Here is a 27,965-nt window from a genome sequence, read left to right as displayed (position 1 = left end):
CCGCACCACCAGGGGTCACAGTGTGGGTGCCTCGAGGATGGGGTGCCGGGAGGGGGCATGGGCCTGCTTGGGTTAGGGGCAAGGGGACCTGTCTCAGTGTGGCCACTGGTGCCGAATGGGCCTCGCTGGGCGGGGTGGTTAAGAGCTTACCAGCAGGCCAGCCCTGGGTGGGGGGTGGGGAGCTGGGCCAGGGCCCAAGGGGCTAGGAGGGAGGGCACAGCATGGCATCCAGGGTGGGCGGGGTGGTCACGCAGGGCTCCCAAGTCTGTGGTTCCCTCCAGGAGCTCTAGACATTCTCTAAGCGGATGATTTGACGTGGGGCTTTGCGGGGACTCTCCTGCTGGCATGAGGATGGGTGGCCGTGGGGAGCACTTGGTGGGGTGCTGGAGGAGCCGCCAGACTGTCCCCATGTGCGGTCTCCTCCCTGTGCAGTGTGTGTGTTGTGCTTGTCCTGGGTCTTCGGGGGGAGAGCACCAGGTACGTGATTTACAAGTAAACAAGCGGACACACCTGGTGAGGTGGTGCCGAGACGTGTCCCTGGTGGATGATGCCGCTGGGAGAGTCAGTGATGAGAACCGTGACCCATGCCAGGCGGCGGCTCCACCCAGCATCTGGGGAAGTATGAGTTGTTGACTAAAAGCCTGGAAATACTTAAATGTTTCCTAAAATTTCCCTGAAAAAAAGAAATTTACCGCTAACTTGGAGTGCTGTGAGCTGTTGCCAGAGGACCCTCCTGACAGGAGTCTAGCGGACCTGGGACGGCCCCCGGTGTCCTGTCTGTTCTCTCCCTGTGACTGGTGCCCGGAGCTCAGCCTGATACAGGGGACTGTGTGTAAAAGGCCCGGTGACCGCAGCTTGTCGTGGACTGAGCAGAAGAGACGGATCGGACAGTCCCCTGGACGGTTAGTGAGGGGCACCAGGAATGTGTGGGACAGATGAAAAGTGAGGAAGGTGAGACATCCACACCATTTTCATTTCAAAATTAGATTTAAATTCAAGTGCAGCCCTTTGTCCTGCAGGAGCCAGGAGGTGGCACAGCCCCTCCCCGGGGGGGGGGGGGGGAGCTGCGAGCAGTGGCGGCCTGGGTCCCAGAGGCCCCGCCCCAGCGCCCCGTCCTCTCTGAGGAAACTTGGACTGTGCCCCGGGTGCAGGGCCAGGTCCTGCCAGCACCGATCGGGTGGATGAGGGGACGGGGTGGTGGCCTTGGTGACTGTTTGATGCCACTCCTGTTGCTGCCAGAAGACAGACACCAAGGAGATGGGGCTGAGCGTCCTGTTCTCCACCCAGCAGCTGCTGTTCTGGAAACTCCAGAGGATGGGACCAGGTTCTCACTTTAGCCTCTGGTGGTCGCTGTGCCATTTCCTTAGGTGAGGGATCTGCGAACAGGTTTCCCCTGGATTCTTGGCCGGAGGACATCTGGAGGCCCCGTGTCGGGGGAGGGGGCCCCATGCCGGGGGTGGACAGGGTCGGTGCCCTGTGGCGCCTGTGGAGGTGTCCCGGGCTTGTTGTTAACACAGCGCGTGTGCTCGTGTGCACATCGGGAGTGTCAGTGGCCTCTCGGAAATATAGTTCCCAGGAGTGTTAGGGAGACAGGATTGGCCTGAGGTAAAGCAAGGAGGGCAATACCAACCCCACTGCCCAGCCTGGCCTGGGGGATCCTGTCCCCCCTTCCCTTGGCCGCAGGCCCCTCACCCAGTGCACAGATGCGTCCTTCCCCTCTCCTGTGGTTTGGCCCAGCTCCCAAAGAGCCCGCGTCTAGCCCAGAGCCTCGGGTGCAGAGCTCTCTCCTGGAGATGGCGTGGTTGAAAGTATGGCCATCTGCGTCAAGGACCCCCGGGGCGGCAGGCACAGCTGCCCTCAGACCGTGTGATCCGGCCAAGAGCAGCGCTGGGCTCGGATCCCGATCCCACCATTCACCAGCTGATGATCCTGGATAAAAAACGTCCCCTCAGGGCCCAGTTTCCCTCACCCAACAACACGAAGGTGACACGGGTCCCTTTATGATGATGTCAGTGCTGCTCCACCCAGAGGGACCCATTGAGCCTGAGAGCTGGTTGGTCGTCGTTGCCCGACGTCACTGGTTTCATTTGTCTTCTCAAACCTGCTTTGTTTTTAGTTTTTGGATGAGCCACACCGACCTCTTTCAAGGGCCCTCTCCCAGGGCCCTTGCTAGGAAGCACACTAGGAGTGGTCAGGGGAGCAGCAGACAGTAGCCGGGCAGGCCTGCTGTCCCCGTGTCCCTGTCTGAGCCTGCGAGCTGGCCTCTGCCCCTGCAGGCGGGTGTCCTGGTTGCCTCGGCGGGGGCGCCACGGTGCCGCCGGACACCGAGTTCTCGCAAGAGCCAGGAAGTGCGCGTTCCCTCCGGTTCCTCTCTCAGGCAGCTGTTCAAGATAATTACCATTAATTTTAAAGAAACTCAGTGGCCTTGTGTTTTCTGCTGCTTTAATTTTTTGAGGGCCTTTGGTATTTTGGGCCCTTGATTGGTGTGAGTGAAAAGGACAGTGGCTTGGCGAAGGGCTCGCGGGGCACCGAGCAGGCGGGGAGCCGGCCGCCGTGACTGTGTGCAGCCCCCCAGTGCTTTTCTTCAGTGCAGATAAACGCATCTACGGCTTGCTTTTCAAAGCCAAGCAGTTTTGTCCAAAACATGTAAAGGATAAGAGGTTTGCGCCTTGCTGTGCATGTGTGTCACGTGTCTGTTTAACGTGGCCCTGTTCTCTAGGCGGCTTTGGTTTTCTGTCCCCCATTCTTAGCACGAGGCTTCCATTCTCAGGGGGCCCCCCTTTGTGCCGGGTGGTTGCTGGAGCACCGTCATCACATGTCAGCTCCGGTGAGAAGTGGGAGGAAGGCGTGATGGGCAGTAATGCTCACCTGGTAGCTCCTGTCCCCCTCTGCAGGGACTTCCTTCGAGGCTCGTCCGTGAGGTTCCCTTCACTCGTCATTGGTCACCCCTGGGGACGTGGGGAGGGTGAAGGGGCACCGCCTTCTGCACTCGCCCCAGCAGAAGCTTGCCCAGGTCTACCCTTGTGTACTGTGCCCGCTGTCCCGTGCGCCCCTTGACCCTGCACCCTCCGTAGCCCCTATTCATAGCGGTTCCCAGGGGCCTGGCCTCTGGGTCAGCTTCGCCCAGTTAAAGCTGGGGTTCCTTTGGAAGGCGGGGGCTGCTACTTTCGTTGTTAGCTCCCCCTCTCTCAGGAACACCGTTAGGAGACCTTGTTTCCATTTGCGGTAGCAGAGACAGCACACGCTCCTTAGAACAGCTAAGGGTACGGCTTTGCTAAGACCCCCGGGGGTGGGCCTGCAGTCTTTACCCCTGTGCCCAGATGAAACCAGCTCAGTATTTCAGGAGAGCAGCCCTGGAGAATAAAGGGCAGGGAGGGCCAGAGCTTTGCCTTCTCTCACTCTCAGGCGGTGCACTCGGGCTCTGACGTGTCCCGTCCTGCCCACCGTGGGGCGTGTGCTGGGCGCTGGGAGCGGCGTGACCTCGACTGGCCCCGAGCTGGAGGTCCACGTCCTTTGCAAATGCTTTCTCAATCTCTGTCAACTGTGATCACTTCCTGGGCCCTCTCAGGGTTTCAGTTCTTTGGGGAAACAGGCTGGGCTCCACGTGCGGTTCTCAGGTGGCCAGGGTGGCAGGAGAATCCCACGGCCTCTGATATGGGGAGGGAGGAGCTGTTCTCTACAGTGGACATGATCTTGGCCTCTGACTGTCTTTCAATCAGATTAGTGTTAGCAGGCAGACACCGATCACTGCACAGACCACTCCAGCCCCCCACGCAGTGCCACCTGGACCCATGGCAGCCTGGCCCAGGACACCAGAGAGGCCGGCCCTGCAGGTGGCCTGTCTGCAGCCCCCGGACAGCGGGCGGGGCTGGCTCAGATGGTTTGTTTTCACAGGAGCCTCTTTGATCACTGTGGTGAGGGTTCGAGCAGTTCGAGCAGCAGCTCCGCGCTCTGACCGGGACAGCGCTCTTGCGCACCAAGCGTTCTTGGTTCTCCTCCGATTGATTCTCCCAGCACAGCAAAGACGTGCTCTCCACATCCTTGCAGTGAAGCTGGCATCAGAGAAGCCTGAGAGTGTCTCTGTGGGAAGAGGCACAGGGCCTCACCCTGCATTGCGCCCGTGGGGAATTCTCGTGCCTCACGCCCGCACCCCGTCCATGTGTGTCTGCCTCCTGAGGGACAGGAGGTGGCGTGGGCACGCGTGTGCGGAGTGTGCAGGGAACAGGCCAGGGTGGTGACCTCACCCTCAGGAGCTCGCAGTGTGGTCGGGACGACAGCCTGCCCACGAGGAGCCCTGAGCTCCGTGCGGGAATGCGCCCAGGCGATCGGGGAAGGCTCCCTAGAGAGGAAGAGCTGAGCTTGAACGTCAGTCCTCTGGGACAGGGCTGTGGCTTGTGCTTGGCGACAGGCGCCTAGTGAACAGTGGTGATCCTGTGGCTGGACCACGTTGTAAGATCTGTGTAGGTTAAGCCACTCAGGCTTTTTAAAGTAGAGCAGAAAGACAAAAGAGAACTGGATATGCTCACCGCATGCAAGCTCGGCGCTGTCCCTCGTCAGCCGTGCGGAGCAAGTGTGTTTCTGTGACCCGTCTGGGAGCCCAGTCTGTCCCGTCTGTCGTCTGCACGTCAGCCCCGTGTAGGGAGCCCTCTGAGGGCTGCTCAGCTGGCCTTGAACTGGAGAAGCTGGGACACCTCCCTGGCAGTTCTGCCCTCGAGCTCCTGCCGCAGCCTCCAGGACAGCTTTGGTTTTTCGGGCAAATCTGTGTTTGCTTTCCCAGAGGTGGCAGACTTTCTACCCCACTTGGTTTTCCAAACAACAACACTTGGAAGCTCGACTGACAAGTTCTATAAGCTTGTAAATCTGGGCTGTTTGAAATCTGCTGTGTCCCCACAAAGGGATGAATGTCCCTAGGAAGACGGTCTGGGGGCCCCTGTTGTCCCTGACCCTGCGTTGCCTGCAGCTCTGCGGGACTCTGTCCGTCCAGGCCCTAGGTGGGCTTCTCTGTTAGTACGATAGACTTCATGTGGAAAGGGACCGCGGGCCCTCCCTGGACGCTCTCCTGTGTGGGTCCCTTGCTGTCAGGCTCTGCGTCTGAGCTCTAACCACTGGGCAGCTCTGGCCAGGGCTAAACATTTTTCAGAACCATTTCCTGAACAGCCTGATTTTCCTGTGGAGTGTCCCAGACCCACTGCCACTGGCGCCCATGCTGTCCCTTCAGGCCTGCCGTCACAGAACTGCTTGGGGCCCAGGCCACCCAGGAAAGCCGCAGGAGCCGAGAACACGCTGCTGGAGGATGGCGGGGACAGAGGCGGGACGGGCCCTGCTGGCCACTGCCAGCCCTTCCTCAGCCTGATCAGCCTGCTGCCACGTCCCACCCCTCAGGCTGGCCCTGTGCTCCCCGGGGCTTTCTCCCTCCCCTCGAGCTGGACCACACGACAGAGCTGGGCCAGATTTAACACGTTCCGAGGTTTTTAAGACTCATCACACCTCACAAACTGTAACAGCTTTTCTTTCTCCCCGAGAGTTTTCCATGTCTTAAAGGACATGATAACAAAATTTAAAGAACATTTTAGAGAAAAGAGAAGTCTCGGTAATATCCTCTTACCCTGGGGCTGTTTTAGGTGGACGCACGCCCTCGGCCACCTGCTGTGTGCCAGGCCTGTGCTCTGCCTGCTGTCACCGCAGCTGGGGGCTGGGCTGCGTGGCTCTGGTTGGCCGGGGAGGTGCCTTAGATTCAGGACCTTGCCCAGGTCCCCGCAGCCCATTCCCAAACCCCTTCTGTCTGTCTCAGGTCCGCGCCTTTAGCTGGGCCGGCACCCTTTGCCCTCTGCGGGTTTCACGTGCCGGGCTGGCGCTTTTCCACCTGCCTCCGCGGGCCAGCTTCAGTGAGCGCTCAGCGCGCTAAGTGCTGTGCATCCATCTAATGTCGCTGTTGGGCTGTTTCACCAAAGACGCACAGGAACCCCGTGCAGCGTCCTGGTGAGGAGGGTGGGGTGGTGCGGCGGGTTTGCCCAGAGAAGTGGTGCGGAGAAGAGTCCTTCAAGCAGCCACTTGAGTGTCCTCCCCTGGAGTGTGGCCTGCGCACCACAGCTCCCCCGGCCGACCCCAGGGACGTGTTAGGGTTCAGGTCTGGCTTTTAGAGCAAAGCTCAGGATAACCAGGTGGTTGATTTTGCATTTTTTCTTTATATGATGGAGACTAAGTGGGCTTTGTGGCTCCCTGACAACCTCCTGGTTGGCAGGACAGGCGGTGGGTCCCAAAGCAAGGACAAGGAGGGACCTGACGGTCACCTGGGCTCAGACTGGTCCAGCAGTGAGTCAGCCTGGGTGCTTAGACCTGGTGTGACGGGGCCCCTCCTGGGGACCAAGGCTTTGGCCCTGCTTCCCCAAGCTTTTGGGAAGCAACAAGAGGAGGGACCGGTGCGGCAGCTTTAGGGCGGAATGTTCCTTAGACGCAGCTGTGTTGAGCTATAAGACTTCACAACTGACCCATTTACATTGTTCAGATCAGCGGTTTTTAGCATATTCACAACGTGTGCAACCATCACCACATGCGACTTGAGGACCTATGTCACCCCAGGAAGAAACCCCACGCCCAGTGGCAGTCACTTCCACCCCCAACCCGGCCCCCAGCCCAGTGCAGCCACCCCACTGCCTGCTGTCTCTAAATCAGGGCCAGACTTCTGTGGTGATCTGAAGGGACCACCCTGCCAACGTCCCGCTGGCTTGTTGGGAGGCTCTGCTGCTGGGTGAGATCTCCAGCCTGCCGGTGGTTGGGTTGAGGGAGACGTGGCGTACCTTCGGGAGAACAGCTTTAAATGCAAAACATGCTCATTAAACCCCAGCGAGGCCCTGAACCAGAATGGAAGTATCACAGGGAAGGTACTTGGCAGACCCCACAGGCACCCAGAGAGACAGCTGCTTAAAACTGAGCGGCTTCCTGGTGTTTTCTCCTACCAGGTAGGAGATCTTCTGCCTCGGGGTAGTTTTGCAAGAGGGAGTCAGGAGATGCTTTTGAAATAGCTATTGCAGTCAGTAATGGGAAAATGTTTATGGTTAAACTGTAATTGGAAACTTACTATCACAGTAGGAAATTGTCTTGCTAATAACATCAGTCATCGGTTGTGGTAGGTTCTGCTGCTGTGACTGAGCCCAGCGCCCGGCCTGGGAAAGCTGCTGTGACAGCCCAGCGCCCGGCCTGGGAAAGCTGCTGCGACTGAGCCCAGCGCCCGGCCTGGGAAAGCTGCTGTGACAGCCCAGCGCCTGGCCTGGGAAAGCTGCTGCGACTGAGCCCAGCACCCGGCCTGGGAAAGCTGCTGTGACAGCCCAGCGCCTGGCCTGGGAAAGCTGCTGCGACTGAGCCCAGCACCCGGCCTGGGAAAGCTGCTGTGACAGCCCAGCGCCCGGCCTGGGAAAGCTGCTGCGACTGAGCCCAGCACCCGGCCTGGGAAAGCTGCTGCGACTGAGCCCAGCTGCCACCCCCAGTGCTTGTGGCATGTTCATAGGCAGTGCTTCAGCTCTGTTCACACACCATCGGCTTCATGTTGGCTCCATCTTTAAAATCACTGCATTCTCATGGCTCATGGGGCTCAGCTTCCCAGCGAGTGCTCTCTGGGCAATGAGTCCCTGTGGTATGATAGCAGCGATCATAATGGACAGGAAGTGGCTCTGTCTGTGGGGAACCTCCGTTGGAGATGACATCATAGGTATTTGGGGATATTTCTGTCTCTTCTGTTCACACACAGTCAGAGGAAAGCTGATGTCAGCACTAGGAAGTGTCCCAATGAAAGCATGAGACGTGATGTTAGCACCATGCACACAGTGATCACGAAGTCTAGTTACGTGGTCCCAGGTGCCTCGATGGACCAGGGCTTCCTCCCTGAGTTGTGCTTCCTCTGTGCGTTCCCTTCTGAGCCTAACCTTGCGCTCTCCCCCTGCAGGTGCACCTTCCGCTTCCCCAGCACAGCCATCAAGATCCAGTTCACGGCGCTCTACCACCAGGAGGAGGCGCCCGCCTCGCCCCTGCGGCCACTCTACCCCCAGATCTCCCCTCTGAGGATCCACATTCCGGAGCCGGACCTCCGGAGCCTGGTCAGCCCCATCCCCTCCCCGACCGGCACCATCAGGTGAGCAGCCCTCGGGAGCCTGCACACGGCCGTCTCCTGAACCTGGTCCTCTGAGGAGAGGACGAGCCGAGTCTTGTGCAGCGTTAGCTGCGTTTCTGAGACTGGGTGGACGTTTGGAAGTGTTAGGGACTCCTTACACAGGCCTCTGGAGAATTCTACAGAGTGAGGGGTCCCCACCTGGTTCGTCACTTTGCTGTCTGAAATGTCAGTCTGTTAGGGCCTTTGAATATGTTTGGGGTTTTTTAATTGATTTCAGAGAGAGGGAGGGAGAGGGAGAGACAGGGAGAGACAGGGAGAGAGAGAGGGAGAGATAGGAACATCAATGATGAGAGAGTCATTGATCGGCTGCCCCACACACACCCCCACTGGGGATCGAGCCTGCAACCCGGGCATGTGCCCTGACTGGGAACTGAACCGCAGTCTCCTGGATCCTAGGTCAATGCTCAACTGCTGAGCACGTTGGCCAGGCCATCAGGGCCTTTTAAAGCAAGCACCGGCATTTTTTAGTCATTGAAAATACTTTGAAGTAGTCTTTGTAAGCCCTCACACTGTCTCATTCTCAGATGTGACAGCCTTGGGGGCAGTTCCAGAGGGAAGTGTGTCCCCAGGGGTCCCTGTGCAGGAAGCTGAGCTGTCGGCCGTCACAACACTGGCACTATGACAGTGTCACCTTCCGTCCCCGAGGCAGTCCTGCACTGGCTTCCCTTTGTCATAAAGTGAGATGATGTGTATTTGCAGGTCAAAGTGTCATACATTTCTAAATCGTTTACTGCTTCACTAAGGACGTTTCAAAACGAAACTGGCTTTCTTTGCCTTCACTGCGCTTGTGTGACCCTGAAGCCACCAGGGCCATGTGTGTATTTGGTGACAGCACCTCAGGAACTGCCTAGCTCCGGGCATCTCTGTGGGGCCTATGAGTCCTGGGAACAGTGTCAGCCCGGACTCTCGGGCACCTTTGGGAGCCACAAGTGCAGACCTGATAGCTGGTTTGCTGTCCCTGTGTCACCAGGCACAGGGCCTTCCTCCATTCACAGCCGCACCCAGGCGGCCCATTTCCTCCCTGTTCCAGGTTCATGTCTGAACCACATGCTGGTCATCTGTAGTGATCTGTGTGTTACTTGGGCCTTTGTTTCCACTGTGGTATGTTGGTCACATGGTGGGAATTGCTGGCGGAGTCACTTGGAGTCGGCTCATCCAGAGCCCGTGAGTCAGTGTGTCTTTCTCAGCAGAGAGAGTTCAGGGACAGCACTGAAACGGCCCATAGTTCAAGCCTGAGGCCTGGGTCCCAGTATGGGAGCCTGGGCAGTGGGGACAGTGGGGGCTGGTCCCTGCAGCCTCTCTGGCCTTGGTTTTGTTGTCGACAAAGCCCAAGCTCTGTGCGGCCAGCACCTGTTGTTTCGTCATGACTGCGACCGTGACGAGTGGGAGCTCACTGAGAGCCGCACGTGTGGCCCCATAGACGGTGTTTCTCAGCTTATTCAGGTTTCTAATGACAGCTCTGTTCTAGACCCAGGATTCAGCCCGTGTTCTCGTTGTTTGCCCAGACCTGAGTCTCCTGTAAAACGTGAAGACTCCACTTGAGTCCTGATCAAGTTTTGCTATGCAAATGCTCCTAACTTGCCCACGTGTGTCTAACCTACACACAGGTGAAGGTAGGGCAGTGAAGTGATGCAGCCACTTTGGAACTAGCCTGGTGGGTCCTCAGAATGTTAAAGTGTAGCCCGCAGCCCCGCAGGTCACTGATCCTAAGGCCGTGTGAGAGTGCGCACCCGGGGCTCAGCAGCGTCAGTCACAGTGGCCCCAAAGCGGAGACAGCTCAGAGCCCATCGGCTAACGCGTGGATGCGTCAGGTGTGAGCTGTCCTGCCGGCGGAACACCGTTTAGCCCCCGAAGGCTTGGTTAGGGTGGACGATCCCGAAGGCGGTGGGCTGTGCGAGGGGAGCCTGCACAGAGGTCACGCACCACCCCCCGGGCGCGAACAGGCAGGTCTGCAGGGACAGGAAGTAGGTGAGTAGCCACCAGGCTGGTGATGAAGGAGCCACTCTGGCTGTTGCAGCTGCTTTCTGGCGTGACGCGGTGTTCTGGAATTGGACAGTCATGAGGTTGCACAACTCCGTAAGTGCACTCAAACCGCTGACCTGTACACTCGAAAATACACCTCAGTGAAGCTGTCCACCTGGCAGCGCCCAAAGCCGTTGCAGGGACTGTCACCAGCACGTCACCCACTGCTGAGGCCGTGACGGGCGTGGTGTGCTCCCCACACCCAGGGGAACCCTCAGTGGGCAGTCAGCGTAGACGGGACTGGATTGTTAACAACAAACTTATCACCAGCCAGGAGTACCTGGAAAACTTGGTAAAATAAATGTATTTCCCAGTCATGTTCCAGATAAAAATAGGAACCACCTGGTTAAGATCCTCAAGCAGAGCTCTGGCGGGAGCTGTTTTGGGGGGGGCGGAGGTGGAGGTTCTCGTGGAGGTAAGAGCCCCGTGGGGGCGAGAAGCCCGTTTTACTGAGCAGAGTCAAGCAGGTGTCGCTGGAACCACTGCTCTGAAAGTCCCCCCAGTTTATATTTAACTGGCCCCTGGGGATGGAGTCTGTCAGGGGGCTGCCACTGTCCCCACCCTGCTGGTCCCCACTCTGTCCTTGTACCAGGGCAGCCCAGAGGGGCTGGCTTCCTGTTTTCATCTGGTGAAACACGTGCAGAGAAAGTGGTGACTCTGGGACAGGCCTTCTCACTTCTGGGCGGAACTGAGTGTCACGGAAAGGATTTGTGTTGAATCCGTTTATCTTACGCCGCCTTGGAATGGAGCTGAGTGTGTCAGAGACCTCGCGGCCTTGAGGTTTTGCTGCCAAGATCCTTTTCTTCGCAGGGGAGGAGCCCCAGTGTTTACCGACAGCCCTGCCCGCACTGCTCCCTCCCTGGGGTCCTCCCCGGAGGCGGGGGCTGTGCCCCTCTCGGAGGCGGGAGGTGCGGGGGGCACCCAGGGCTACCGGCCTGGGGGAGGGCCCTGGCACCCAGCAGCGGCCCTTTCCGGGAGCAGCCTGCCTGCGCCCCCTCCCCGCCGGTCTCCTAATTTGGTGTGGCTGCGTCCCGCTCGCCCCATTGGCCGCCCGGCCCCTGCCGGTGGAGACCTCCGCGCTGTTGGTTTCCTCCCTGGAGCCGTTTCCTCTGCACCTTGCCCTGAGCGCGGCCTTCTCGGGATTTCGGGAGTGGCTGTACCTGCAGGGACGTTCTCCCCGTAAACAGCCCGCCCTGCCCTCCTGACCCAGCCGCCTTCCGCCCGGTCCCGCCCTGTGTCGAGTTTTTGATTCCGCTGCTGCCAGGCCAGGGTGTGTGCTGTGTGGTTGGGTTGGTGTTTTTTCTTTTTTTTTTTTACCCCGAAGTACTCCACCCAGAAAATGAATGAACTCCCTTTGAAATACATTTTGCTGTCTTAAGCAGTGTTTTGTTGACTTTTTTTTTTTTTTGGTTTTGCAGAGAAGTGGTATTTATAGGGAAGAAGAAATTGGTTAATCATTTTCTGGGTATTGCAAAATCACCAGTCTAAAAAGTGCTTCTTTGAGCTAGTTTTAAGAAAACAGCTACAATTAAACCAGAGAAAAGACCCATCACAGGAAGAGAGTGACTACATTTTACTCCTAAGAGGAAGACTTCAGAAGCTGTTTCTTTAAGAAAACTTTTCTTGGTTTTTCTGGTGTAGAGATAAAAAAAAAAAAAAAAAAAAAATGAAAGTAACATGTTCACTGAAATTTGGCAGAGGTTCGCAGAACACGAAATAAAACTAAAAGCAGCTGGCTCCAAAACCTGAACCCCTCGTAGCCGTGGCCTTCGAGCTCGGTCCTGCTTTATCGAGATAAAGCTCAGCCCGGCTGTTTGTTTTGCTTTGCAGTGCCAGCCAGCTTTCCAGCCGAGAGGTTATTGGGTCTACAGTAGAAGTGCTTTTGTTTTTCTGGCAAACTCTGGATCCTTCCTGAAGAGTGGTTTATCTTGCATGCAGGCGTCTGGCTACAGCCCGTCTGTTCTCAGCCCGACCTCGAGGGGAGAGTGGTCCCTGGGTTTAACCCACACGCAGCAGACGTCCTCCCCATTGGTGGGTCACCTGGGTCCCTTTCCATTTCCCCGCCTGTACCTGGGGCCTCACGCCCCCAGCCCCACCCACACCCACCCAGTCCCTTTCCCCATGTGAAAACTTAAGAGAAATAAAAATGGGTTCATCCCCACGGAAAGGTGGGGCCTCCACTTCCTTTATCTTTTCCATTCGGCCCAGGTCCCTGCCGGGGTGGTGTTTGGCTCTGAACTGCTGAAAGTGGAATGGAGCTGGTACGAGTTCCTGTCTCTGTTGCAGTGCTGCTGGGAGTGGGTTTCCTGGTCTGGCCACATCTCAGGGGCCCTTTGAAGGCAGTTAATGTTTTCCTGGGTGTGCCCTCCGGGCAACGCCCGGCCTGTGTGGGCACATGGTTGCCCCGGAGAGCCCCTCCCAGACTATACCTTTGGGATTCAGGCAGCAGGAGGCATCTGGAGGGTAGGAGCCAAGGGAGGTGGAGAGGTGACCCCCCCAAATGTGCAAGGGGGTGGCCCACACCTCCGAGTGTGCTGGGTTAGGTCCGGCTGAAGCGTGGCAAGAACTGTATATGCATGGTACAGGCAGGTCAGACATGAAGCCCTCCCAGGGCAGGTCCCCGTGGTGCCCCTTTCTCTAAACACCCTCCAAGCTCAGCAGCAGGTGTCCCTACCTGCCACTCCTCCCCAAAAGGCCCATGGGTTTCCCGTCGCCCTGCAGCTCGGGGTTTCCTCCTCACTGGGGTCTTGGCACCTTTCTGTGTCGCTGCATTTCAGTGGCTGCTTAGTGACCCGTCTGTGGATGCGCCGTGATGTGGGCCCCACTGAGGGCCGTGTGGGCGGCAGCTGGGTGCTCCTCTTACAAGCGGGGCTGTGATCGCCTCCTCACAGGTCAGTGGCGCGTCAGTCAGCAATGTCTGAGCATTTCAACCGAGGCAACAGAGTGCTCAGACTCGGTTCTTGTTTAAAATATTGCTCTTTAGGGTCAGGAGCCCCAAGATACTAAGATCAGTAATAAAATAGAAACTGTCGCTGACATAAGGCTAGGACTGTGCTGAGGTTGACCACACAGTACGTGCCCCTTACAGACCGGGGACCTGGGGTGCAGAGGGGGCACCCTGCCCGCAGGCTGCAGCGTGGTGGACGTGGTCAGCGGTGCCCACAGGACCCTGCAGTGCCCATGTACTTCATTCCTGTTTTAAAACGTTTGTCTTTATTGTGTTTATCCAAGCAGAGCGTACACACGGGTAGGGAGTCAGGTGGTTCTCAAGGGTTCCTGTGGTAGGGTGGCAGTGCCCCCGGACAGGCCGCCAGCTTCTCACCGCTGTCACCCCCACGACTCCCAGTTCCTCCATTGTGGAAATTCAGGGGTAGCCTTTGCTCCCCACCCCATCTTCCCAATAAAATTCCACTAGAACTGTTGGCGTAGCTCAACTATGTCGCTGTCCAGTGGACTAAGGGCTGCTGGTTTCGCTGCTGTTCGTTTTCCTCCGTGTCCCTGCCGCTCTGGTTGCTGTTGCGTGTTCCTCGTGTAACTTTGTGGTAGTTACCTGGCCTTCCCTGCGTCGGCTCGCCTCCCGGGGGTCATGAGACCCCTCCTGGGTGGGCTAGGTCCCTGTTCGGGTCGGGCCCACTCCACCTCTGCCCAGGGTGAGGGTCTGTCACTCAGACCGTCGCTGAAAGACCCTCTGGAGCTCAGGCCTCGCCACCCTCCGAGCCAGGCGTGGGCCCCTCTGACCTGGGACTGTCTTCCGCCCTGGACCCCCCCTTCCCTGACTCCCGAGTCCGTCCTTTCCCCAGCTGCCCCTTCGTGTTCCTGCGGGACGTCCTCCCGTTGCCTCCCGGGAGATGGGGCCAGAGAGATAAGTTTTTTAAATGTCCTCCCTGCTCTTCGATTACTAGTCTCTGTTCTCCCCAGGTGGGCGGGTCTCCTGTGCGGGGACCTCTAGGTTAGAAATGTTTCCCTCGGAATTTACATCACTTTCCAGCTTTGAGTGTTGCTGTTGAGAAGTTAACGCTCTTCTGAATCCCATCCTTCGTGCGTGATGTTCCCCTGGACAGGCGTGGCTCCGTGTGTCCACGCATGTGGCCGGTGCAGTGGTGGGTCTGCGGGGGGCCAGCGTCATCCCACCAGCTTGTCTTTTTCCAATATCGTAAATGCGGCTGCAAACATTGCCGGGTGTGTCTTGGACGGTCACAGAAGTCACGTTCTAGGTCTGGGCTGTCGGGCAGCACGGGTTTGTCCTGGTGAGACAGTGGCCCAAATCCAGAGCAGCTGCTGGCAGGACAGGCCACCTCGAGGAGTCGCCGCTCGTGGCCTAAAATGGAAATTTTATTTCGGGATCATTTTCTATAAAAAGGGGGATTATTGACTGCCAGTCGAATGTGCTTGCTCACCTTCCTCTCCACCTTTAATCCGAAATTGGGGGGACATGAGTCACATGACACCCAGTGCTGCTTTGGCGCACCCTGAATCCAGACCTCCCAAACGCCTGCGCAGTTGGGGCGCCCCCTGGAGGTGGGCTGTTTTCTGTTGCAGCCTAGCACACCGGGAGGACTCAGCACGGCTTCTGTCCTGTCCCCTCAAGAGACACGTGTGTGTATTTATTCTGCAAGAATTTTCTTCAGGTTTTGCTAATCATTGGGGAGTTTCCCAGCCAAGCAGAATGAAGCTCTTGCGTTGGACACGGGCTGTCTTGCGGTGTCCCCAGATCCCGAGGCTGGCTCTGAACTGAGCATTGACAGCCTCAGATGCTAGGCCTACGTGGTTTGTGGCTGTCTCCTTCCCCTGGCCTGGAGGTGTGGGGTCAGGGCCGCGGTACCAGGCACAGCCCTGAGGAGGCCCGGCCCGCGGGAGACCCGCCTATGGGGACCTGAATGGGGTCATTGAGAAGCTAGCTGCTCTGAGGCCTGAAGGGCCATGTACCCAGAGGCACGCTCCCCAGGCGGAACAGCTGTGCCCTGCCCCCCTGAACCTTGGCTGCCCCGCCTCGGTCCTGTCCGGGGTGAGCCAGCTCCGGCCTGCGCTGCCGCTGGGGATCGGTCTGTGGGAAGGACAGCCTCCTCTGTATTTTGCCTTCTGGGGGCTGGATGTAAACTTCCTCTGATCTTTTGCAAAATAGTGACTAGGGACGGCCAGCATGGCCTAGGAGTCGTGTGTCCTCTCCACCGGCGAGGGACCATCAGTCCCACGCGACTGAGACCCGCCTGCCGCCTGGCTGGGCGTGAGTCCGTCTCCAGGAGGCAGGCATGTTTCTGAGGGAGGGTCGTCGGCCCGTGTTCAGGTCCGGGAGGGCATGGCCGTCGGGCCGGGTGCAGTCTGCAGCGCCTCGCAGAGAATCTTCAGGAAAAGCCCCACATCAGCTGCGTGCCCACTGGCCCCAGCTTCATGACATGCCGGTGGCATGTTTCCCAAGTGGACGCACTGGTGACGCCTGACGTTGCGTGTCACCGTGTCACTGGTACATCCTTTCTCCCCTCCCCCTGACTTTTATAAGCGTGGGTTTGTATATTTGGTTCAGGATTAAACTCAGAAAGGCTGCTTTTATTGCTCTAAGCTCATTGTGGGTATTGAGTAGTGTTGCTGGACTCCAGCATGTCCCTCTCTGCCAGGTTTGGGGACTCCAGTGAAGGAAAGAACAGGATCCTCAAGGCTCCTAAAATCTCGGTTCGGAGCTCAGTGCAAGTCCATTACTGAAAGGCTTTCTAACTGGTTGAATCATCGCTTACGTCCCTCCCCGAGCTGTTCTCTGTCGTAGGGTTTCATTCTCTCGGTCACTGTCCTCCCTCAGTAGCGACTTCTCGACGCCCCTCCCTGGGTGCTGCAGACAGGCCCCCGGCCGCTGGAGGGAAACACACATGGAAACCGGGGCTGCGCCCTGGCCCGGGAGAGGAGGAAGGTTCCAGCGTGCAAGGGTCCAGGAGCGGGGACGGGGTAACATTCAAGCTGCAGCCATGGGGTTTGGGAGGTGTCCTGTTATCTGGACACGGGCAGGGGGACATTTAGGCAGGGGATGGACAGATGTGTTACCTGGGAGGCCCTCGTGCAGGCAGGGCCTCCTGGCCCACGATTGTGGGGAGGCTGGGAAGTGGGGGGCAGCGGACGTGGTTCCACACAGGCAGGTGACTACAGGGCTCCGGTCACCTCCCAGCAGCGTGCTTTTACCTGGGTTTGTTACACACTAGTGGTGCTTTTATTGGTTTTCTCTGAATATTTTGTAATAGAATTATTTTAGAGTCAGTATTTTGATGTGGTTTGATAAGCACAGTCCCCGGTGTTACTGAGAGGAAAGGGGCCCAAGCCTGTGGCTGAGCAGCCGAGCCCAGCGGGCTAGACAGTGGCACAGGCCTGGTACCCACCTGCCCACTGAGCCCTGGGCTGCAGGTGGGAGCGGCCTCGGGAGGAGCCGGAGATGTGTCAGCCACATACTTGGTTGCAGTTTCGACCGTGGGTTGTCACTGCCGCCGCGGGGAGTGAGCAGAGCGGTGGCTGTGCCTGAGACGCTGGTCCCCCTCCTATTTTCAGGGAGCAGCAAGTACACGGTTCCCACCTTTGCTGAGGGCGCCACCGTGTGGACAGGGCCGGCCCTGCTGCAGGCCCTGGCTCCCTGGGCCACGTCTCGGCGTGTGGCTGCCTGGCCGCCCTCTACCGAGGGTTGGGGTGGTGTCACCACTGTCTCTGTCCCCCGTGCCATCCAGGGAGCCCCCAGATCCTGTTTCCTGCAAAGTCCTCCTCAGCATTGTGACCTTAGGATGTGTCTTTTCTCTCCGCAGTGTTCCCAACTCCTGCCCGGCCAGTCCACGCGGAGCCGGGTCCTCCGGCTACCGATTCGTCCAGAACGTGACCTCAGACCTGCAGCTGGCCGCAGAGTTCGCGGCAAAGGCTGCCTCGGAGCAGCAGGCGGACGCATCTGGAGGAGACAGCCCCAAGGTCTCAGCCCTCACCACCCAGTGGGCCCACGGTGACCGCGGGGGTCCTGGGGCCACCCCTCCCCCTGCCCTGCCCACCCGGTGCGCGCCGCTTGTCGACAGCGTTTAGGCACCGTGGACCGTGTGGCCTCCTCGCTGTTTCGCCTCATTGCATCTGCTATTGACTACACGGTTTCAGAGTTTTAATTCCAGTCTTTGAGAGGATTAGCAGGCTTTGCCTCACAACTCTGTCCTAGTTCATTCCCACCTGGTAACTTTGAAAATCAGTTTGTAGAGGAGGTGAGAAATTTCAGAGTAAATCACGATGAACTCGGTCCTTCCCGTGGGGCAGAAACAGCTCTTCCTGGTCGGAAGCAAGCACGTTGCTGGGATGGTGCCGGTTGCTGGTAGACGCACCGTTGGTCTCTGGTCCTCACTGGGCGTTTGCTCCCCTAGGAGGGGACACTGGGCGGGTTGGACTTGGGGCCGTGCCTGAGCTCATGGGGCTGCCCACTTTCCGCAGGATGAGTCGAAGCCACCCTACTCGTACGCCCAGCTGATCGTGCAGGCCATCTCCTCGGCTCAGGACAGGCAGCTAACACTAAGCGGGATCTACGCCCACATCACCAAGCATTACCCCTACTACAGGACAGCCGACAAGGGCTGGCAGGTGAGGCCCGCGGCTCGGAGCCTGGCTCCGAGGTTCTGTAAGATAACAGGCCCGGGGACATCATTGGCCCCCTGCGTACGTCTGAGATGAGCTGCACCCCAGTGCGTCCGGAGCCCTCCCTCTGAGGTCCAGAAATGTGAGGGTCCCTGTGCCTGCCTGTTACATTGCTGTGCACTGTGCATTATAACCCCGTTACTCAGTCGTCCACACGTGTAAATCACGTATATGTGTCTTTGTGTGGGTTTGTAAGCCCTTTGGATTGGGCATGACCAGTGTGTCCCAGTCGTCTGTATCGCCATAGTTTCTTTCCCTTTGCTAGCGGACCAGTGCAGGTTTTTACCTGGCTTGTCTTCCTGTCCTGCTTTTAGTATAAGGAGTGACTGATGCTGACCTGAGTTTCCATCGGAACAACCTGCACCTTTGCACTCCCCATAAAACAGTTACCTGGCCAGCCCACAGGAACCGTCGCCTTCGGTCCCGCATTGTAGCTCTGGTATGGGTGGCTGGGCTTTGTTTTCTGATTTGCTAATGACCATGACTCTCTGCTTGCCTGCAGAATTCTATCCGACACAACCTCTCCTTGAACCGTTACTTTATTAAAGTCCCTCGTTCCCAGGAGGAGCCTGGGAAGGGGTCTTTCTGGCGGATAGACCCGGCCTCGGAGGCGAAGCTCGTGGAGCAGGCCTTCCGGAAGCGGAGGCAGCGGGGCGTCTCCTGCTTCCGCACCCCCTTTGGGCCGCTGTCGTCCAGGTGAGCCCGGCTTCCCCAGGCGGCCACATTCACACTAGTATTTTAGGCTTGTAAAACCCTTCACCTTTTTTTGAGAGAGAGAGAGTGAGACCCAGGGTAGTGAAGTCAGTAACGTGGCTGCTGCTGTAACATGGCCGTGCTTGGAAGCCAAGCTCTGGAATGGGTTTCTGGCGGAGGGTTAGAGGGACGTGGAGAACAGCACCCTCCTCCCTGATGGATGGGACGTTGCCTCCCAGGAGGGACGGCTGGAGCAAAGCTCAGTCAGTCAGCAACACAGCTGACGTTGGGGTGGGGCCCCGCCCCGCCCACCCCAGCAGCACCACCGCCCCCAGCCCGGTCCTCTCCTCCTCCTCCTGCCCGTGGCGAGGGAGCAGAGAGCATGGATATGTGTGGACAGGCCCAGTGGTCTTACCATGGTCACTGATCCCGGAGAAGCAAGTTGATGACGAGATGGGGACACAGGAAATCTCCCACATGGAGGAAACTTGGCATCGGGCGTGCCCTGTGTCGGTCGTGGTTCAGACACACGTCCATGAAAGACCGGGAATCATTTCCAGCACAGGGCCTGGCGCTGTGATTGTCCCTGTCCAATCAGAGTAGAACCTGGAACGAAGGTGGATGGGCGTATTGGTGAGGTGGGAATTCAGAAAAGTGCTATAACATCATTGGGCTGTCTCGGCTGAGCCCTGGTTTCCCAGAGCACCACGTTGCTTACATGGGAGCGAGCAGAAGCGTCATCAAACTGTTCGCTTGCTGGGCTGCTGCGGAAAGTCCCGCCGGCTCGGCAGCTTAAACAGGAGAAATGTATCCCCTGTTCTGGATCCCGAGGTCTGACGTCAGGTGTGGCTGGTGGGTCCCTGCTGGGCTGTCAGGAGGGTCTGCTCCAGGCCTCACCCTGGCTCCCAGGGTTGCCAGCTGTCTCTCGGGTTTGTGGCCTTCAGACACATCACCCGACCTCAGCCTCCCTCACACCATGTTCTCTGTGTGTCTGTGTCCACATTTCCCATTTTTTTGAGGACGCTGGTCACTAGATTAGGGCTATTCTACTGACCTCGTTTAACCTGGTTACCTTGCTGAAGACCCTCTGTAAACCCACCTCCAAGGAAGGCCCCTCGGGCCCTGGAGGTTAGGTCCCAGCTTGGTGCCCAGCAGTTTTTCCCGGGTGGGTTAGCCCTGACCAGCTAGGGGAGACGTTCCTGGGCTCCTTGGTGTGCCCAGCACTGCCTGGGAAACGTGGGTGTGGGCATCTGTGAAAGTGATTCATCAAGGTCAAGGTCACCCTGGAAGCTGGGCCCTGATCTTGTGCTGCAGGTAGAACTTGGTGAGGGAACTGGGGGGAAGAAACCCAGTGTAGGGGACAGGTAGCAAAAGCTCTGCGGTGGGCTGTCTCTCGGCTGCCTGGGGGCAGAAGGTGGATAGGAACTGGGATCAGTTTGATAGAGTAAACCAGGTCCAGGAGGCCTAGACAGGAGCTTGTCAGGACAAGTGCCTTCACAGATGTGAGGGGCCCCATGAGGATCGGCAGGCGAGGACCCCAGGCCAGCAGAGCTGGAGAAGCAGCAGGCTGGGCGAGAGGGGCTGGAGGGAGTGGGTCTCTGCCCGGGGAGATAGCACCCCTTGTCCAGCGGGGGAGATGAGGTGTGTATAGTATGGATCATAAGCTCAGGACGAAGACTGCTCCCCTGGCTGCATTTGGGGGCCCAGCATCCTGCCCCTGTGGGGTTGTGTATCGCTGCATGTTCAGGGGCACAGGGACCATGTGTCGTTGACAGTCCCCTGAGAAGCAAGGCCCGATGCTGGCAGCCCATTGGGCAGGGCTGGCGGGAGCTAGAGGAGGTGGGCTGTTCTGGAGCCCAGGCACCCGGGGCTCATGCCACGGAGAGTGTACTTGTTCTCTCCATGTGGACTTGTCCTGCTGGGAAGTTTGTGCCCATCCCACAAACACTATGTTGTTAGCACAGAAGACAGAGCTGCTTTCCTGGGAGATCGCAGGTCCCCTCAGGGAGTAAGTGCTGGGGTCTTAGCTGTGTCTGTAGCCACATGCAACACAGTGTCCTGTGCCGGGTGCTGTGACGACAGTCGGGTTGAGTGGCGTTGTTGCTGCAGGAATGGAAACCCCTGTGAGGACAGGGAGGCGTTGGGGGGAGGGGGCTGGGCCACCATGGCTGTGGGTCTTGGGCACTTTGTGCTTTGTTAAGTGCCTTTCGTCCCCTGTCGCATGTACTCACTACTGTGGTCCCTTCTCCCCGGTTTTAGGAGTGCACCAGCTTCACCCACCCACCCTGGGCTGCTGTCCCCTCGGTCCAGTGGCCTGCAGACTCCAGAGTGCCTGTCTCGGGAGGGCTCCCCCATCCCGCATGACCCTGACTTTGGGGCGAAGTTAGCCTCAGTTCCAGAGTACCGGTATTCCCAGAGCGCACCCGGTAAGCGCAGCCGTCCCTCTGTCTGTGCGGCAGACCCAGACCCGGGCCCAAGGGGGTGTTGGCTGCCCGCTGACCTCATGCCCCCCCCGTGCAGGCTCCCCCGTCAGCGCCCAGCCCGTGGTCATGGCCGTGCCTCCTCGACCTCCCAGCTTAGTGGCCAAGCCTGTGGCCTACATGCCAGCATCCATCGTGACAGCACAGCAGCCTTCTGGCCACGCGATCCACGTGGTGCAGCAGGCGCCCCCTGTCACCATGCTCAGGGTGGTCACCTCCTCCGCCAGCTCCGCCAATGGGTACATCCTGACCACCAACCAGGCGCCGGCTGGGGGTGCCCATGAAGCAGCGGGCACAGCCGTGTTGGACCTGGGCAGTGAGGCAAGAGGTAAGGTAGCCGTGGGGTCACTTGGCTGGATCCCCAGAAGGTAGAGCTGCCAGCCTGGGCCTCGGGGGCATGGAGCCCAGGAGTGAGGGCACAGAGACCAGGGGTTGGGCACAGGCAGTCTCTGGGGCAGGTGGCTCTCAGCCTGCTGTACTGTTTCCCTGCTCCTTGTTTTTCTGGGAATCTGTCCTCTGAAGTCAGCACCAGCCATCCTCCAAAACACGCTTCTCATCGTGAAGTCGTGCTTCCTGCACTCAGAGTCCGAGGTCACCCTGAGTTAGGTGGGGGGCTGCCGAAAACTAGATCCGGAGGATGAGTCTCTTGAGCAGCCAGTGAGCAATCCCTAAAAGTCATTTACAGTAAAAAAGTGCCCTGGCTGGTTTGTCTCAGTGGTCAGAGCATCGGCCTGCAGACTGAAGGGTCCCGGGTTCGATTCCAGCCAAGGGCATGGACCTTGGTTGCAGGCTCGATTCCCGTTGGGGTGCATGCGGGAGGCAACCAGGCGGTGTGTCTCTCGCATTGATGTTTCTCTCTCTTCCACTCTCTGAAAAGCGATATAGCGAAGAAATATAAAGCAAAGAAATATCCTCGGGTGAGGGTTAAAAAATAAAAAAGTTACAAAGCCCTAAACTGGAAGCCTGGGTCCCAAGAAATAAATGTTGATCCCAACAGTGCAGCCAGCGTGTGTGACAAGCCCTCTGGGGACTCGTGGGGAAGCAGCACCTCCCCCACTGCTGGGGGTCTCAGCGCCACGCCCAGTGCTGTCACAGGACCAGCGTCTGCAGGACCGGACAGCAGGGCCCCCCTGCAGACCATTCATCCAAATAACAGATTCGTTTCCAGGTTCCGCCTCGGCCGGTGAACATTTAAGATAAACTTTTGTCTAAAACCCTGTGAAACATTTTTCCGTTGTTTTAAAACTTATCTCCTTGGTGGGGTTTTTCTTTTGAGAACCAATGTTGTTTTCCCAGTGTCACTGCTCAAACACCGCAGTTCCCCGTCCCCGAGACGGTCTCCTGAGAGCCGAGAAGGGCTCTGACGCACACTCTTCCTGCAGGTCTGGAGGAGAAACCCACCATTGCGTTTGCCACCCTCCCCCCCGCCAGCCGAGTCATCCAGACTGTCGCCAGCCAGATGGCCCCAGGGGTCCCTGGTCACACGGTCGCCATCCTGCAGCCGGCCACGCCCGTGAGCATTGGGCAGCACCACCTCCCGGTCCGGGCCGTCACGCAGAACGGGAAGCACGCTGTCCCCGCCAGCAGTCTGGCCAGCAGCGCCTACGGTGAGGCCGTTGCCCTCTGCGCCCGTGTCCGAAGTTTGGGGCTTAGTCTGTAGTCAGTGCAGCCAGAGGACCTTTCCTAGGGGACCCAGCAGCCAGTCGGTCCGTCCCCCAGCTGAGCAGCCGCTGTGCGCGGGCACTGTGGTAACAGAGCAGCGTCCGCAGCCCAGGAGGGACGGAGACAGCACGCCGGGGACCGGGGCTGGGGGCGGGAGGGCTCAGTTTTCAGGGGAGGTTCAGGATGGGTAGCATTTGGTAATGGCCCTCCGGAGGTAAGGGCTTCACAAAGAGAAGCAGGACAGGAGGGGACGCTGGAGTAGACCAGGGACAGCACACCCCTCGGAGAGGGGACCAGGGTCAGGGGGAGGTGGCTCATCTGTGTCACCACAGAAGGAAAGGCCAGCCGAGTGGGAGCTGCTGGGAGCTTTGGGCAGAGGCGCCAGGGCTGCTGGGCACGGGTTCCTGTGCAGCAGCGGGGAACTGGGTTCAGAACACGCCGGTACTGTCCTGATCAGCGGTCTCCTTCCTCCACCCCAGCCCTCACGAGCCCCCTGCAGCTCCTTGCCGCCCAGGCCAGCTCATCCACGCCAGTGGTGGTCACCCGGGTGTGCGAGGTGGCGCCGGAGGAGCCAGGAGCAGCCGCGGCAGCAGCCACCGCCACCGCCTCGCCAGCCACCACCACCTCTGCCTCCCCCACTGGGGAGCCCGAAGCCAAAAGGTCCCGATTGGAGGAGCCCAGTGGGACAGTGACCGTGCAGGCCGGGGTGATCACAGCGGCCGGCCCACAGGGGCCTGGGACCGGGGAGTGACGTCAGCATACAGAGGTGGAGTGGGACACATGCCAAAAAGAATTGGGGCTGGACCACGACGCCGACACTGCCACCACCTGGGACCGTGATGAGAAAGCCCCATGCCACCGAAGCTTGGTGCCACGGACAGGACGGCCCCCGTCGCTGCTCCTGCACTCGTCCCTGTCGCCCTCCTGCCCCTGCTGTGGTCGAAACAAACACATAAACACGTTCAGACCGCTGATTGTATGTTCTGGGAATTCTTTGTGTTCCTCTCCCTGAGCACCGGCTGTCCCCCCAGGCCTCTCAGGCGCGGGGAGGCGGATGTGGCACCGCATCCCAAGGACTGGATCCCAGGCCCCAGCCATGGGCAGGAGCCTTCACCCGGAGACTTGCACAGACAGGCCTTCGAAGGAAGGACGAGCTCGGGCTCCCCTCCTGTCTGCAGTGGACCGGAAACCGCGAGAAAGGCGAGGATGATCCTATTTCCGACTGTTCATGACGTCTTCTCCCTAAAATAGTGACCCAGGAAGTATCAGATTGGCATTAAACGGGGGAAGGGGAGGGGTCGGTTGCTTTGGACCCTAAGTAGTTCTTGTTTGGTTGCAGCATGGAATTCAGGCTTAATCACACATCTGAGACACACAGGGACCGTCTGGTTTTGAGGTCTCCACGTGTAGGCAGCGTGGCTGCTGTGGGCATGCTGTGTCCCTGGAGAGACACCCGCTGCCCTGTCTGCTAGGCGTCTCCAGTGTCCGCCCCCTGCATCTCACATCTGAGTCACAGAGGGCGAGCCCTGCCTCTGCAGGCCTGACACCCCAGAGCCAGCAGCCACCACGGCACGCCGGGCCCTGCCGTAGCCGCTCTCTCCACTTCCTCACCGATTCATCCTACACCCCCGGGGGCTCTGCTGCTCGACATCGGGACTGTCCCTTCTGCCCACACCACCAGGCTCTGGGGTCAGTCAGCCGGGGGCCGGCTGTTGCCCGCGCCCAGCTCTTCCTGCCTCGGCTGGTCTTGCCTGTGGCCTGGGGAGTCGAAGGCAGCGCACTCTGGGCAGGGTGCCAGCTTCCTCGAGGAGAGCGCTGTCGTGGGAAAGGGGCGTCTGGGTCACAGCCCAGAGGGTCAGACCAGTCCTCGGCTGCCCTGGGAGACCACGCCCGGGAAGCACGAGTAGGTCTGTGAAGAGGCGTCGGTTCTGCTGCTGTGGACACAGCTGAGAGGAGGCTGCACAGAGCTCTGAGGTCCTCCCTTCCCAGCTCGTCACCTAGGCAGAGCTGCCGTGTCCCCGCTGCCACCCAGGGACAGGAGCTGGCTCAGAAGGTGAACTGTGGGACACAATTCCAGGGTGGTGCGGGCAAGACTGGCCCACGTGCAGAGCATGACCCGAGGCAGCAAGCCTGTCCGACCACAGCGTGGCAGTGACAGGTCCATCTCTGCTGCAGTTGCCCCCCGCCCACTCGCGAGGACACGTCAGAGCATCCTCCGCCCCCTCCTCCTGCCTGGACTGGGGAAATGCTGGTTCTGTGTTCGTTAAGCCCCAAACCAGCTATTTCTATGGCACTAAACCTTATGTGGGAAACACGCCTGTTGTCTTCGGGGCGATTTTAGAGGATCGGGAACTGGATGGAAACAGCTGGCGTATGTCCTCGGGGTTACCCACCGTGGAAGAAGGTCACGCTCCCCCCCCCCTTTATTTCCTGTGTTCTCTGTAACCCTTCCTCTACCGAGTGTCGGGGGGGGGAGTGAATGAGAGCTGGGCTGAGGCCTCGCCCCAGGGTCTGGAGCGAGGGTCTCTGCTGCTTCCCCTCGCCCTCCTTCCATGATTCCCTCCCCGCGCTTGCTTGGGACCAGCAGGGCAGCCACAGGTTTGCTTCCTTGGACGTGGCATTGTGGACAGGACAGTGGGCCACAGTTGTCAGGTCTTTGCCTGATGGGATGGGTCTGGCTCTGACCCTTTGTTTTCATGATTTTTGAGATGCTTTGGTTTTTCTGTCCATTTTCAGTGACGACCCCACTCTGCTTCAAGAGGCTCAAGGAGGGAGGAGAGGTGGGCGAAGGGAACCAGGAGGGGGGAACAAAATCCCGATGGGCGGCACCCTGCCACATGGAGAGCTTCGGTCTTCTCAGTGCCTCCTGGGACTGAGAAGGGGCCCTGTGGAGTCAGCACAGATGCCAGGCGGGTAGGGAGCAGAGACCAAGGCCGAGGGTGGGGGACGACTGCTACTCTGGGTCACAAACACAGTCCTGGGTGTTTTTGGTGATCTGACCACAGCAGGTCTGACTTGGCTGGCACGTGTCCTAGGACTGGTTAACCAGTGTCCCAGGAGGTGCATGCCCCAGCCAGAAAGGTTGCCCAGTGCCCTCAGAGCTGGTCAAGCAAGGGAGGCCCTCAGAGTCGGGCAGCCCGTGACCTGCCGCCAGTGTGGGTCATGGAGGTCAGCCCACCCCAGCCAAGGTTGGGGAAAGCGAGAGGTTGGTTCTGGCACGATCCTGGCGTCACGCAAGCCTTGGCGTCCGAGAACCTTCTCTTTGGTCACCTGGGGCTCTCTTCTGCGTGGAGAGAGGAGCTGGCTGGAGGGTGCTGGCTCTGGCTCTCGGGCCCTTGCTGGTGTCCCACCTGAGCTCTGTGGAGGAGCCAGCACGTTTACCAACCCCAAGTGCAGAAAAACACACTCTGCATGGGAAGGTGGTCACAGAAATACCTGGTTTCAGTAGTTGAGCGTCGCCCACGGAGACGATGGAGCATGCTGTTGGAATGACAGGCTGGTCCCCGAGGCGCACCTGCTGGGCTGCCCCTGCCCTTGTGCCCACGTCACGTGTGAGCAGGAGCCCAGCTCCTTCCCCGTGAGCTCTGCATCTTCCCTACACACCTGCTCGCTCCCTGTAACCCCTGATCAGCCCTGCCGAGCACAGTCTGTGCCGCACCCAGGAGGGACTCGAACAGGCCGTCCCTTCCCGATCACGGTTGCGGGCCGGCCCCAGGCTGTCCCTCCAGGGGTCGCTTAGCTGTGCTTGGGCTTTGCTTTTTCCGCTGTTTGGGTTTTCTTGTTTCTCTGTTTAAGAACCAAGCCAAATGGAAAAGGTGACAATGGATTTCCAAGTCACTAAAACAAGGGCTCTGATTCCCGGCTGGGAGGCTGCGGCCTCTGGTCCCTTTTCTGTGCCTCCCTGGCCCTTGTGAGACTGGTCTGAGGTCATGGGTAGTTCAGCGAATGCCGTCATTTCCTCTGAAAACGGTCTCCATCCCCGGAGGGCGTGCGGCAAAGCCCCTCTCTGTAGACAGAGGCCTCTCTGTTGGTAATTCAGTCCGAAGGAGGAGAAAGGTTTTCTTTGGTTTGGGTTAGTTCCCTACTTCATAGAGACAGCAGACTCACTCAGAAAGGGAGCGCGTGGTTGAAGGTAAGAATGTGTCCAGGGAGAAGGGGTTTTCCCAAGTCTTAGTGTAGAAGCAAGTAAATAAATACAGTTGATGCAGGCAAGTGGCCTGTTTTTCTCCAAAAGCCTCAAATTCTGGACTCACCATCTCGGGGTTCGTGCCCACGTCCACCTCTGCACCCCTGGCCCTGAGAACGCAGCTCCCCGAGATGGGCTGCGGGGTGCCGCTCTCGCACCCCGCCTCCGTTCCGATGCGGGACAGAGTGCGCGGCTTGTTCTAGAGCAAGTCACCAAAGTGGTGGTGAGGCCGCCGGACGGAGCCAGCATTGCTGACCGCAGCCTCCCCATGACGCTTCTGCCTGGGAGTCATGCTGTTGACTGAGGACAATTTCAGTCACACACGTGCTGCTATGACGATGGGATTGACCTGCAGACGGGACCCTCTACCGATGGGGGCTCAGGCGAGAGCAGGACGTAGCCACGCCCACGGTCTCTTGCTTAGTGTCTGTCTGTTCCAGGCTGTTTTCCTGTGTTTTACAAATGCTTTTCATTGTAAAAGTGTCTTTCTCGAGGCCTTGTTTTCATGTCAGGGTATGTAAGTGTTCAGGGCGCAGGTCTTCCCCATGGTCAGCTCCAGGGTTTGGTGCAAGACGTCTGCCACCTGCCTTTCCTTTTCCTGCCCGAAGCTGCTACTTGTGGTGTCCGAGGAAGGGTCTGGATGGTGCTTGTGGGTTGTCTCAGTGGCACCACAGCCCCTGTGGGAGGCGGCAGCACCGTGCCCCTTGCCCCTGGTCTGAGGCTGCCCCGGCTCTGCAGGCCGTGGTTTGTGTGAGGCCCCTGCACCACCATCCCCCCCCCAGGACAGCTGCTCCCTCTGTCTTCATTGCCCAACCGGATTACAGCTGCTTGAAAGAGCAGGGCCTGGGGATACAACCGAGCATCTCAGAACTGAAACAGGAAGAGGCCTGGCTGGCTGGCTGTTTAGGGAAGGTGGTTTGACTCTTAAGTTAAAAACGAAGGTCACCTGCTGAGCTGTCCGCACCCTGAAGCTTCACGGGCCTGTTCGGGCGCATCCCTCTTGAGGGTCCATTCTGGCCTAATCTCACCCCCTTTCCCCGGCTCAGCCGCAGCTCAGCCTGCTGAATGAGGGCCCCAGGCATTACCGGGGTGCTGCCTGATGTGGGGTTGTCCTGGCTCCCCCAGA

General features: G+C 58.8%; 1 protein-coding gene across 1 annotated transcript in view; it reads left to right on the top strand.

The window, feature by feature from the left end:
* The window catches only part of FOXK1 (forkhead box K1), a gene marked incomplete at its 5' end in the record, with an annotated part of 47,770 nt that extends 24,146 nt beyond the window's left edge, over positions 1–23,624 (top strand). The window contains 8 exons of the mRNA XM_081137282.1: positions 7,940–8,125; positions 16,960–17,116; positions 17,618–17,764; positions 18,321–18,514; positions 20,771–20,937; positions 21,032–21,319; positions 22,374–22,598; positions 23,133–23,624. Of these exons, the coding sequence (XP_080993408.1) occupies positions 7,940–8,125; positions 16,960–17,116; positions 17,618–17,764; positions 18,321–18,514; positions 20,771–20,937; positions 21,032–21,319; positions 22,374–22,598; positions 23,133–23,404 (1,636 nt within the window). The 3' untranslated portion in view covers positions 23,405–23,624. The remainder of the gene's footprint in view (positions 1–7,939; positions 8,126–16,959; positions 17,117–17,617; positions 17,765–18,320; positions 18,515–20,770; positions 20,938–21,031; positions 21,320–22,373; positions 22,599–23,132) is intronic.
* Between the last annotated feature and the right edge of the window lie 4,341 nt (positions 23,625–27,965).

This window comes from Miniopterus schreibersii (genome assembly GCF_964146895.1).
Source record: "Miniopterus schreibersii genome assembly, chromosome: 4".
NCBI lineage: Eukaryota > Metazoa > Chordata > Mammalia > Chiroptera > Miniopteridae > Miniopterus > Miniopterus schreibersii.
The sequence above is the reverse complement of the archived record's forward strand: the minus strand, read 5'-3'. Positions and strand labels throughout refer to the sequence as shown.